We start from the raw sequence: 13,170 nt of genomic DNA, 5'->3' as shown, positions 1-13,170 counted from the left end.
ATACTGTCGAGAGAACCATATTCTCCCTCCTTTCCACACCCACCGGAGACGTGGACCCTTCTTTTTTACAGGCTTAGGAGTTGGGAGAGCCGAGCGGGGGCTTTCTCCCGAGCCCGCCGCCCGCGGACCCTCGGGCGTGGGAGATTTATTTCCTCCTCCCGCTCATTTCTAAACAAACTTGTGGAGAGGGGGGGGAGGGCGGTGAGATTCCCCCAGAAGCGCAGAGTCGGGGTGGTTTTTTTGTGGGGTTTTTTTTTGCCTTTTCTTTTTTTTTTTTTTTTTTAATTGTCAACCTCGGCGGATTTCAGCGGGCTGCCGGAGATTTCACCCCCTCGCCCTCCGGCTCTGCTTTTGTCCTTTCCCCGCCGGCCAGCGCAGCCACCCCCCCACACCGCCCCCCCCCTCCAGGCACTGAGGCCGCAGCGGAGCCCCCCCCGCCCCCGGCCGCGGGGCGCCCGGCTCCTGCCCTTTTCTTTCCCACCCCGTCCCCGCCTGCCAAGGAAAGGCACATGTTAATACCACCCGGCGCGGTCATTTTCTGCTACTGCTGCTGCGGGCTCCTCCGTCCGAGACAGATGTTGCGAAACCAAGGCCTCCTCAAGTGCCGCTGCCGCATGCTCTTCAATGACCTGAAGGTCTTCCTGCTGCGGAGACCCCCCGCTCCGCCGCCGCCCTCCCCGCCGCCGCCTCTCCCCATGCCCGGCGGCGCAGAGGCGGCGGCGGCGGGCGGCCCGGCGGGGGCCGCACCGCCCGGGGGGCGAGGGCCCGGCTGGCGGGCGGCGGCGGCGGCGGCGGGGGGCGGCGGAGCGGGCAGCCCGGGAGCCGAGGAGTGGGGCAGCCCCGCCGGGGAGCCGCCCGCCTCCCTGCCCAGCAGCACCTCCTCGGATGACTTCGGCAAGGGCAAGGCCGAGGACCGCTACTCGCTGGGCAGCAGCGTCGACAGCGGCATCCGCACCCCGCTCTGCAGGATCTGCTTCCAGGGGCCCGAGCAGGTGAGCCCGCCGTGGGCGCTGGGCGCTGGGGTGGGGGGCGACCGCCGGCCGATGGGAGCGATGCTCCAGCCTGCAGGAACTGGGGGCCTGCTGCCCCCCATTGCCCGGAACAGGACTCCAAACCCAGAGGGGCTCTGCCCAGGCCCTGGGATCCAGGGTTTTGCACCTTGTCAGTGTTTCCCAGGGAAATGTGGGGTGGGGGCTTGGTCCGTCCCTCTCTGCTGCCCAGCAGCCTTGCCCGGTGCAGCTGTGGCATGGCAGGGACTCGCAGAGTCCTTCATGGAGCAGAGAGTATCTCGGCGTGGGGGGCTTTTCTGTCGCCTCATGGGTACCTGGTTGTGATGATCCCAGAAGGGATGCAAAGGAGGTGTTTAATGTGCTGTTTGCTTTTAAAAATACAACTTCAGTCTGTATAAACACGTGGCAGGAGGCAGCCCCACCTCATCAGTGGTTCCCAGGGGATGGCTAGTAGGAGCTCTGCAGGTTTCCCATTGCTCCCAGTTGCACTAGCTGGAGGAACAAAACCACTGGTTACGATTGTACCTGCTGAAGCAGCAGCATTGAGATGATCCTTGGTGCAACCTGCGGTTGGGCCAGTGAAGTTTCCCTCCACGACACGGGAGAATGAAACAAATGCAACCTCACTAGAACATAAGGTGCCATCCTGGGACATTATTCTCCCTATTTAATGACAATTAAAAGCAGTTCACGTATTTTCAGGCTGGCAACTTCCTTACAGTAATACACACAGCAGCATTTGTACCTAACGTGTCACAGCTGCAGGCGGCAAGGAAGGCTGCAGACCTCTGCTTGTGGGATCAAGCCCAGACATGCAGATAACCTTTATTACTCAGGATAGTCCTCTTGCCTGTGATAATAAGGGATCCTTGCACAAGAAAGGGTTGCGAGGTTCGACTTGGCTGATACCCATTTCCATTTTAGGCACAGATCCTGGCACGTAAGGTGATATATTGAAATCTTGAGCGAAACAGGTTTTGCCCTGTGTCGTCTTTCCCCTTCATGGACCTATGTACTCTGCTAAGGAAAGCCACTGCTCATATGAGAGTGGCTACGCTCTGGCACCCATCCTGCTTGTCCCAAGGATAGTGCCCATGTCTGTAATGCAGCAAGCATGCCTTCCCTTGTGTCTGTCCAAGGGTGGAGGTGATGGGGGCAGGAAGGTGGGGAATACGCTCCCGTTCTTCTCTGGAAGAAGCAGGGCCTGCCACCAACTCATCCGACTCTCCACAGCCCTGCTGGATGTGTCATACCAAGGGTCCCATAGATCACAGTTCAGTGCTCAATGGACTATAGCTTTCTCTAATGGTTTATGCAGCTGACTGATAGTTGTTGGACACAGTTTGCACCATAGGCTTTTAGATGGGGGTGGGGGAAATCGTTCTTTTTTTGAAGATGCTTTATGCCTTCCTCACTTGACTGTCTCCTCCCCGTCTCTTCTAAAAGTTGGAAGCCATGCAACTCCCTGCCTGGGAATTTGCATTATTCCACATTTCTAGTACTCTTCCCTGGCTTGCCATTCTGCCTGTGTACACGAGACGTAGCGCCTGCAAGATTGGCTTACGTGTCTGAGCAAATAGAGCCTAAGCGGAATTAAAATAGAGGTAACTTGCTTCCTTGGAGAACACTAATGCTTGAAAATAATTGGATGCTAATTTTCACACTGAAAACCTGTGTAGGTTGCATTGTAAAAGTGAGACTATTTGCTGACCATCTGCCAGCCTACCTGAGTGAGAAGCTGAGCAGACGTGACCGGCATCTAATAGAGTTTCATCAGGATTTCTCTTTTTTGCTTCTCACAGTTTCTGACCAGTATAATAAGACACTTACAGCTGGATTCTGCCACTCGTCCTTGAGCAGTACCTTATTCTGCAAATAATATTTTCTTCACCAGCATGTGTTGAGAAGTGTCTGAAACCCTTTGCCCTGCAGCAGCTGGGAAGCACAACTCATTATGGAGGCCCAAATCGTGGGGGTTTAGAGCATGGCCAGATCCTGACACGGCTTTCTAGAAGTAGAGTTCAGAATAACTGAGAGCTGAACCAGTACAGCTGATGTCAAGACCTGCAGTTTGGTTTATTTGGCCCTTACATCAATAAAATTCCAACAGGGCTAAATCCTGAATTCCTTTTTCTTTTTTATTATGGTGGTTATTACTGGTTTAGCCTTTATTTCTCATTCGTTTTCTAACTCGACAGCTGAGTCCATTCATGTTTTGGACCCTCACAACTATAAAAGTCATAGATGCACATTATTCTCTACCACTCCTGCCAAGATCATCGTGAAAATTATCCATTTGGAAACAAAATATAATTGCTAGTTTTTTACTGTGTAGATTAATAACAATGACAGATATAAACAGTGTTTTATTTACCTGTCAAAAACATCTGAAACTGATGCAGCTGTGGGCAAATTCAGGGCTGCATCACAGTACCAAGAACAAAAGCCTTCATTACAAATTGACTGTTAGGCGCTCTAAGCTTCTTTACCCAGATAAAATGACAGCGAGTCTCCAAAAGATGTTTTAATCCTGTTTTGATTTGAAAAAAAAAAAAATACAACAGCCCAAAAAGGTTTCTTACTAATCTGGCTTCGCAAGTAGGTTTTATTTAGTATCTAATGCAAAACAAAATCAGTAGGGATTTTCACTTTAAATTTATGATTGCCCAGCACCCATGATAATTCAGGCTACCGAATTGCTTATATCTTAAGCTCCTCATGTTTGTTTGTGGCTCTTGTAGGTAAGCTGATTCTTTCATTTAGAAATGTGCTGAGGACCGTAGGAAGGAGTAAAGCTCATTGTTGTGAAACTGTTCTGATCCTTGCACATTACTCAGGAGAAACCAGACGAGAAAGAGCAGACCTGATGGCCAGGTGATCAGAGCACCTGGGCTCCCGTTTTGAGGGCATGAAGAGCAAGCTCTGCTCAGGTCTGGCAGTTGAAAGAGGCGACTGCTTTTATTGAAAGCGAGGGCTCAACATCACGAAAGCTGATGGGCTGAACTCTGAGCTTGGTAATGGCATTGCCTTTCGGGGGCTTGCTCGGCATTTTCGAAGGTTTCACCGAGTGAGTGTCCTGCACCATTGTGTCAGCTAATTCCGAGACCCTGGATTGAACGGCAAAGCTCTGGGGAGAAAGCAAGATGCTGGAGTATTTTTATTCTGTTTTGATTAATGCTCAGTGTTTGCAGAATTTTGTCCGCTTTCCTGGATCTCTGACAATGTTCTGCAAGAGAAAGAAACTAAGACGAGCTCCTTGCTCACAAATGTTTCACAGTACTTGGTATGGATCCAAGTTGAAAGCAAGTGGTGGAGAGTAGCAGGAAAAGACATGGCTGAAAAGTCCCTTCCCATCAGTAGATAAACTGTTTGCCCAGGTCACAAGGAGTTGGCAGTACGGTGGGGTTTAGAGTTGGGGCTAGCTGTGCGGAAAATAAATAGAAAAGCGTTCTTAAATGAAACTGAGATCATTTGGAAATCAGTGCGTCTCAAGGATTGCTTGTTGGATTGTCAGTTAGAGCGTGCGTACATCTTTTCTTACCTGTCAGTTTCTGTATGCATTTCTCTGTTCTGGGGAAAAGTACCGTAAAGATGGAGATTTGAAAAGTCAGTGCAGATAGGACTGGTTGGCTAAGGAGGATCAGAGAGAAAAGACTGTGGACTCTTTTGCCTGCAGGCTGCTAGCTTGGACTTAGCTCAGGATTCAATAGAAATGTTTGAAAATAGACTATTCTTCCCACTAAAGTCCCCTCCTGACTTTAGGGACACCAACTCACTAATATGAGAACAAGAAGACCTTCAAGGAAATAGGAAGAGAAGACAATCTATAATGGATATCAGGACATGCATTTCCATGGGATATGTCATTAGGCTGTGGGGCTCCTTGTTGCAGGGTGTTAGCAGGACAAAGAACTTGAGTGAGTTTAATACAGGATTGTAAAGCCATGTGGCTATTAAGGATATCTAGAGTCATCACAATTAACGATAACACTTCTGAGAGTAAAATTCATGCTTCAGGTCTGAAGCCAATCTAGAGATCAGGGTAACACTGAAGAGGAGCAGAGCCCCGGGGCTGGTCTGCAGCCGCACAGCTCACCAGCCCCTGGTGCACAGCCAGTGAGATCTCCCACTCCAGGTGCGTGTCTGGATTTCATGCACTGGTAACGTAGTGTCTTCAGCAGGTAGGCACCTGCCACGCTCAGGACCTCTCTAGAGCTAAGGTGGCCCTAAATTACTTGGCCTAGATTAATGTACCATTCTTGGGCGCCTTATGTAGGATCAGTGAATGGTTAGTACCATCGAGTGGCTGGTCATTAGTATGCGTTGCTTGAAAGAACAAGTCAGAATCTCAACCCCATTCCGTTACAAATACCAAAAGCCGTCATTAGCTTCCTGCCTGGTAGTGTCTGCAGAGATGGCATGAACTAAGCCAGGAAATATCGCCACTTTACAGATTGGTGTCTCAGCAGCACAGAGGAGTGGAGGAAGTCTCTGGGATGCTTTATTTCTGATTTACAATGTCGTAAAATAGAGCAGAATCAGGTACCTCTTTTCTAGAGTGAGACAAAGAGGAAAAGAGGTAGCCTGTGGCAGAATTCAGGGCATGAGCGTGATAATGAATGAGTGGAAGAAGAAACAACTGCACAGCCAGCATCACAAGCATCTCCAAAGCCAGGGAAACACAGGAAGGGGGGCACTGGTGTTCGGTGGCATCTGCCCAAACCAGTTAGACCATCAGGACACTGTTTTCAAACATGTTGAACCACATAATCACGGTGCAGGCTTCCCATCCGTGTCCTTTTCATAGGTGTGTTCCAACAGGATTCATTTACTTGGTGTTAGAAGGAGAATCATTTACTGGAAAACAGCCAGTCCTGCTAAAACTGAAGACTCAGAGATGCTGGGATGCAGTTCTTTAGATTTCAATCTGTATGTTGTAATGTATGACAGAAAGGAAGGGAAGATGCTTCCTGTGACATTCAGTCCACCTCTCTGCCTTCCCATCTGTGAATCTTAACATCTCTATAGCTAACTCTCCTGTTTCGCCTATCCCAGCATCAAATCTATACTGTGCAGGCAGAACATTTTTGGCTTTGGCAAAAGCTTTGCTTGAGCCATCAACTGAATGGAGCCCAGGATGTCATCTATTTTAGATTTAGACTCTGTTGCCACAGAGTTGATTGGCAAAGTTCCCATTAACTTCAACAGCAAAAGGGTAGGCATCCAGTAGCAGGGACTTGACCCCTGTATTTCAATAATGTTGTGCACACAGCAGGGTTTCTATAAATAATAGTGAAGGCCACTAATCCCATTGACTTTTAATTGCTCCAGGAGACGGGGTTTTCACCTTTTGTGCCTCTGAAACTCTGATGCCTGACCCATTTATTTCAGTGCCACTAGCTAGCCTGAGGAGCAGTTTTTCTTTTCTTCTACTTTTACCCATATAAAAGGCTTCATGAAGGAACTTGTCTGTGTTTGTGTCACTGTTTCTTAAATATACATTTCAGGCCATGATTAACAGTGGCTGATGTCAGTTAGTGACAGAACAAGCAATGCAAAAGCATGTAGCTCCATTGTTTGCATCTGTAGAGTCACTGTTATTTCCACAAAGGCAACACTTGCTCCTGGAAGGGCTCTGTTCGTACAAAACTGAATTGCATTCAGGTTGTCTTTCAAGCAAAAATTCATTCCCAGCGAGGGCCTCCTCTGTGGCAGCCTTTTGCTCACATTGGTATTTTTCCATTCAAGGTTGGCCCAGTCCAGAAGTCAGAAATATGGTTGTGCCGAAACTCTGTGATGCTGTGTGTCCTATGTGCCTGCTGCACAGGTTTTCATCACTCCTAGGCCTAGAGTAAGATAATAAGATAGACTATAATTGTTATTGGTCCATATTTGTGGCCATCCCATCCCTTTTACTAGCTGATTGCTAGAGGAATGAAGCCATATGATGGTGCTAGCTGTTAGAGTTTAGGCTCATCAGCCCTCCTCTAAACCCATTGGCTGATTTCAGACAGATTTGGCAGAGAGTGGAGGTCTGATGGGCATTAAATTCCTGCAAGTTTCATGAAAACTGGCTGGATGAAGAAGAAGAAACCTAGAAAAGTCCTGTTGTGGGAGAGATTATAGCATTGGCTGTGCTACACACTGTAGAGTCCATGCAGGACAAAGCTTCAGCTGAAGCAAAAGCTTTAACAGGAACATGTATCCCATTAGACACAAAAAAACCCCCAACATGATATGGTTTCCATGGGAAACCAGACTCAAATAGTACTCACAGAATACCTTGTTAACTTTTTATCTTTCTCCTTTTCCTTTGTTAATCAGGGTTACTTGCCTAAAATGAATTGCTTGATGCTGAAGACTTTCTTAGCTTCCCCCACGTTTTCACAACAGACCTTTTATCTTTTTATTCTGATTTATCACTGGTTACAGTAGAACCGATTACATTGTTGGAAGTGGAGAGTGATGAGTGATGACTTTCTTCTGGTGAGGAAAAAACCAGCAAGACCTGGAAACCTATGTAGGTTATAAATGGGCTGCCCCTCTCTGAAAAGTGATGAGATAAGGCAAAATGTTGGGCAGACTGGTTCCAGTGACAGGGCCCAGATCCTGAAATCCTCACACATCTTTTCTTCTTTGTGTCATTTCTTCTTCTTTACACTCTTTGGTGCTTTTCTCTCACCTTCTCTTCCTTCTCTTCTTCTTGGCCAAAGTCAATTGACACATCTCACCTTGGTCCCACCCATCCTGTCTGGCTGTACTCTGCACAGGTTCTCCTGTGGCCTGCGTACCATCTTACTCAAGCACTCTCCATTTGCAGCTTGGACACTGGTGGCATCACTCGCAATAGTCACATGAGTTTAACCAGGTTCCCTGGGTGGGAGTGAGGGAAGGGATGGTACAGAATGGGAGAAAACAAAACTATGTTTTACACGGTGTTTTATTCTTTCCTACATCTAGTGCGTTGTGTTTGTTGGAGAAACCAGGCTGTGCTTGGGGGAAAACTGTGTAAACTCCATGGAGGACAGGGTAGTTCAATCCTGAATGGATTCCTGAGAAAGTTTTGACTCCTCTGTAGAAGAACATTGTAGGGAACTTCCATTATGATTGGAAAATAGGACTGCCAGCCATACTTTTTGCCATGGAGTCACAGACAGCAGATTATTTTTACCATTTCCTTTTTTTTCCAAGCAGTAATTAAAAGCATTATTCAGTAGTTGCATGTAAATATAATGAAAATTCATCCTCTGAGGAGTTTACAAGTTCAAGTGACAACTGAAGCCGTGACACTCCCTGTTCTTCTCTAGGCCAAACAATCCCAATTCTACCTTTGCTTTTATGACATGTTTTCCAGACCTCTAATCATCCTTGGTGTTATCTTCTGGACTCTCACCAAATGGTCCATATTTTGCTTTAAATGCACAGTCTAAAGTTGGAAACAACTCCCCAGCTGAGTCCTTGTCAGTGCTGAGCAGTGCAGAAAGGTTTGGAATCCTGTTTAACAGCTAGCAGATGCCATCCATTCCAGGGTGATGCTTGCCCTCTTCATTCATTTATTTAGTTAGTTAGTTAGTTATGGAACAGCAGAAGATTATTGATTGTTACTCAACTCATGTTCCCATATAATCTCCATGTCCTTCAGAACGGCTTCCTGGCCAGTCCTCCTCCATCCTGGCTCTGTGGAGTTGGCACTACTGCCTTGGTGGAGGAGCTGTACTTGGCCCTACTGAATTGCATCTGGTTTTCCCCAGTCCACTTCTCGGCAGTAGCAGCCCCTTCCAGGTGGGCCTGCAAGTGCAGTAGCATTAACTTTACTGAATCTTTCATGTCATTAATGACTGGAGGTCTTCTGCCTTGACTCCTGAAGAGAGCTGGGAGGAAAAGGCTGGAGGAGCAGCTGTGCTTTTCTTTAAGGATGCCTTGGCTGCCAGAGATGAGACTTAAGGCTGGGGCCAGTCTTGTCGCTACTCACTTATAGCCGTGTGGAGGAGGAGAGAATGGATCCGCGTCACTTCAGTTCAGGCGTCTGCTCTCTACCCACAACTAAAGACACTCTCAGCAAGGCTGAATGTGACCTTCCCTGAAAGATGCAGGCCTCCAGACAGTCCTTCCTGAAATGGTGCCCCCACCACCCACTTCTCTCCTGCTTCTCCAATCACTTTATCATTGATGGGGTGGCTCACATTTCCTCCACAATTCCCTAATGGGGTTCCACAAAGCTCCTTTCACCTTGTGCTTCCCATCTATCTCCAGTTGGTCCACTTGCCCCATTATGTAAGCCCTTAAGGCTGGCTCTGCAGGCTTGGTTTGCTTCAGCCCAACCCCAGATCTCTTTCTGTCTCCGCACAGGTGTTATTGAATGGTCTGGCATCAGCTCAGTTTCCTTGTATCCCGCATTTTCCTCCATGCCTGTCTTTTTTCTGCCTTCCTCTTGTGCTAGCACTGTCATTCGGGGCACTAACCCTACCCTCAGCTTGAGCTTCTTTCCTCTCACTTCCCAGCTGTGTGTTTGCGTTGTGTCCAGATCTTCGTTTGCTTTCTTTCAGGTTGCACAGACACTTGCTCAGCTCCTCATTTCTTGCCTTCATTTCTGTGATCCCTTCTTCTCCACCTTCCCAGCACGGGCATTGCCCTGCTTCAGTTGAGTCAAAACCAAGGTGTGAAGATCACTTCTTTAACTGGTATTCTGATGGAAGAAGTGGTTTCCCTGAGAACTTCCACGTCATCTCCCCTCCCATCAGTGTTCCCTGTCCTTACCCAGGTAGATCCTGTATAGTTTTTTTACTCCAATTCCCAGGCTTTGGGAGAGTCAAGAAAGCCCTGTGGATGGATCTGATGAAGACATAACATACAGCACTGGCACGCAGGAATCCAGCTGCCACTTCACCCACCTCACATCAGCACCTGCCCTGGCAATTTCACGCAGGTGCTGAACTGAAGCTCAGAGGATGGTTTCCACTTTCTGCAAGTACAGGGCCATGGGCTAAACCTGCCCCTCCAAACACCCCAGCACTTTTAGTTGTGTCAGGTCTGTCTGATGTCCTGCACTTTCCCTTTCTCCTTGTTAAGCACACTAGGACCTGTCAGGGTTAAAGGTGCTGGAGAAGCACAAGCAGATTATTATTCCATTCCAAGTGATATTAAGAGAACATTAAGACGGATCAGATGAGCATTCAAGAAAAGTAGGTAATAATAAAATACTATATCAGAGAGAAAGAGCAGTTAAGTAATTAAAGAGAAGGTTTGCATGAGAGGCAGAAGTAAAGTTATGGGTGCTTCTGGCCTCTAGACCATTCTTTATTTTAATACTGTAGTAACCTTTAGATGATGTCAGTATGTCAAGCATTGCACCAAGAAGTGAAGCAAAGGCTTTTCTTGCCCTAAAGAGTTCACATTTTAGGACATAAAAACCCAACGTTTCCTTAACGTTGAAGAGAGGTGAATTCTTACAAGGTTTAGGGCTAGAGGGGGTTAGTGGGCTAGTCTAGTCTGAACCTGTCTCTGATAGCAGGTAAATAAGTTCCCCCAATGAAATTCCTGCTTGAAGGTTAATACATGTGCAAGGACTGGAGAAGAAACATCCCATCTTGATTTTAAAATCTCCAACAATGGGTGATTGTTGCAGTGCCCAAGGAGAAAATCTGGGGAAACCGAGAACTGAAACTGTCTTTGCATATGAACTTTTGTCTTTTCTGTCACAGAAAAGACTGTGTACTGTGCACATCCTTAAAAACCAGCTTCAAAAACCCTTGGGCTGGCTGGCGAAGATTTCCCTCATGGAGAAAGTTCTGTGTTTGAAGACAGCTTTATTCCCCATCAGATTAAAAGCAAGAAACTTTCAGCCTGGTAAAACACACATGGGATTCAGCTAGTTAGGAAAAACCAGTTCATAGCCTCCTCTGACATATGAGTACAGAAGTGCTGTCACCTACATTTAACCCACATTTGGAAAACTTTCTTCATAGACAGGATGGCTACATCTTTTCTAAGAGAAACATTTCTACAGCCCCCATAGCCTGCAGTGAGGACTCCTACGTAACATCCAGTGCGCTAAGCTGCCATGACCTGGCCCAGCTGCCATCGTTTTTCTCTTTCCCAGTCCTTATGGATTATTTCTTGCCCTTCTTGCAGACATGCGAAAATCTGCAGGAGAGCCCCTGGCCTTCTCATCCTGCAGCTATTCAAGAAATTTCTTCTCTCACCTTTTTCTTGGTGTTTCATCTCTTTGGAGGTGTGCTCAGGCGTGTGGTGCAAATGTCAGGTGAAGGTGACAATTCTGAGTGTTATAGCTCAGGTCAAACAAAATCACACAACCCCAGAATGATTTAGGATGCGGAGACCTCTGGAGGTCATCTTCTCCAACCCCATACTCAAGGAGATCCGACTAGATCGGGTTGCTCTGGGCGTTATCCAGCTGAGAACTGGATATCTCCAAGGATGGTTATTTGACTAACCTCCCTGGACCCCTGGTCCAATATTTGGCCTATCTCGTGGTGAAAATGTTTTTTTTCTGATTTCTAATCATAATTCCTTGTGTTCCAAATTGTGCCTGTTGCCTCTTGTCTTATAACCATGCATCTTCGAGAAGAGTCTGGCTCTCTTTGCTGTACCTCTCCATGAGGTGGCTGAAGACAGCAATAAGATCCCCCCTTAGCCTTTACAGTGATTTTAGGAGGAGCTGTGCAAAAGATATGATTAAATGTCTGCTCTAGCTGCCCAGGGTGGATTTGGACAAGGGCTGAGATTTTTGTAATGGTGGTCAGATAAATACCAAAGGAAAACAGCCGCCCAGCCATAGATTGAAGAATGAGAACAAACATTGCTAATAATAGCAAAGGCTCAGATATTTCTGTTTGTCAGAGCCAAGACACTTCTTGATCCAATAATCACAAAACCTCCAAGAGGTGATACTCTTTCAAATCTGAGTCTTACAGAAATACTGGCTGTAGAAAATCTTGATTGAGCAAGAACTGTTTCTGTTTAAATTGAACAGAAGGATAAGCAAAGAGAGATCTGTAACTAAGGTTTTCAACTTTGCAAAAGCAGATTTTGAAAAATTAGGAATCTTTAAAAATATGCAAAATAGCAGAAATTTATTATATGTTGTCTAATGACTACAAAAACAGCCATTAGTCTCTCTATAACAAACAAAAGCATTCTGTTACAATTGCTGCTTTCTGGAAGCTCACAGTCATTCTCCTTTCTACAGGCTATTTTTGCTTTCTGCCTTCAATTAATTTGTCTGGAAAGCCATTCAAAACCTGTCCCAAGATATATTTTAATAAAAATGAAAAATATTATTTTCTGTCTTTCTAGCTTGCTTTCCTAGGCAACAGTACTTGTCCATGTAAGTTCTGTTTGTAAGTCCATGAGATACACTCAACGACATTTGAACTTCTTTGCCAAATTCAACCACCTTTGATAAATGAAGGCTGCAGAATTCTTAAGCTTTTATGAGCTGCATGAAAATATGTGGCCAAGTGGGGCATAACCCCCACATTGGGTTTGTGATGCCACGGAGGAGAACTGTCATCAGAGGTCCACCCCTATTAGACATCAAAGAAGCCACCTTACTCCCAGGTACAAATTGGGGAAACCTATACTTTGTTTGGCTCCATTGCTCTGAGAGCTTCTGGTTTTGATTTTGGTTTTGTTCTCCGTTCTCTTTTAAAAAAGGCAAGAAAAAGATCCGTCTGCCAGCAGAGGCTGAGCCTAGCAAGTTTGAATGCAATACTAAGTATTTCAGGAAATTACACACTTAGGAAAACCGAGGAACCACATATTAAAAGTTTTGGAGTCTTCTTCACTGATCACAGTCCAGGATCTGTTACTTCAGGCGGCCTTTTCCAAGGGCACTTCACAACAGGACGGTCACACCCAGCCAGATGATGGCATTTGCCCTTCAGGCAGCGTGGGCATGGAGAGGGTTGATGTAGGGCTGCCTAGGGTGGCCTGAAAGCCTGAACCAGCATCTTTTGCAGTTGGCTGATGGCAGCACCTCTTTCCCAAATCTGCAGAGTGCTACGTGTCACTTGATCGCTATAGCAAACCCAACTGGAGTGGAGAGCCAGGTGATTGTGGCGGGCCACTGTAGACCAGTTAAGTGAGAATGCATGGTGGGGAGAATATCAGAAATAATTCTGTGCAATGTAAAGAGAGG

General features: G+C 46.7%; 1 protein-coding gene across 1 annotated transcript in view; it reads left to right on the top strand.

Moving 5' to 3' along the window:
- The first annotated feature begins 509 nt into the window (after positions 1 to 509).
- MARCHF4 (membrane associated ring-CH-type finger 4) overlaps positions 510 to 13,170 on the top strand; it is a 105,551-nt gene continuing 92,890 nt past the window's right edge. The window contains exon 1 of the mRNA XM_054209242.1: positions 510 to 992. Coding sequence (XP_054065217.1) covers positions 510 to 992 — 483 coding nt within the window. The remainder of the gene's footprint in view (positions 993 to 13,170) is intronic.

This window comes from Rissa tridactyla, chromosome 7 (genome assembly GCF_028500815.1).
Source record: "Rissa tridactyla isolate bRisTri1 chromosome 7, bRisTri1.patW.cur.20221130, whole genome shotgun sequence".
Classification (NCBI taxonomy): Eukaryota; Metazoa; Chordata; class Aves; order Charadriiformes; family Laridae; genus Rissa; species Rissa tridactyla.
This window is presented reverse-complemented; position numbering and strand designations above follow the sequence as displayed.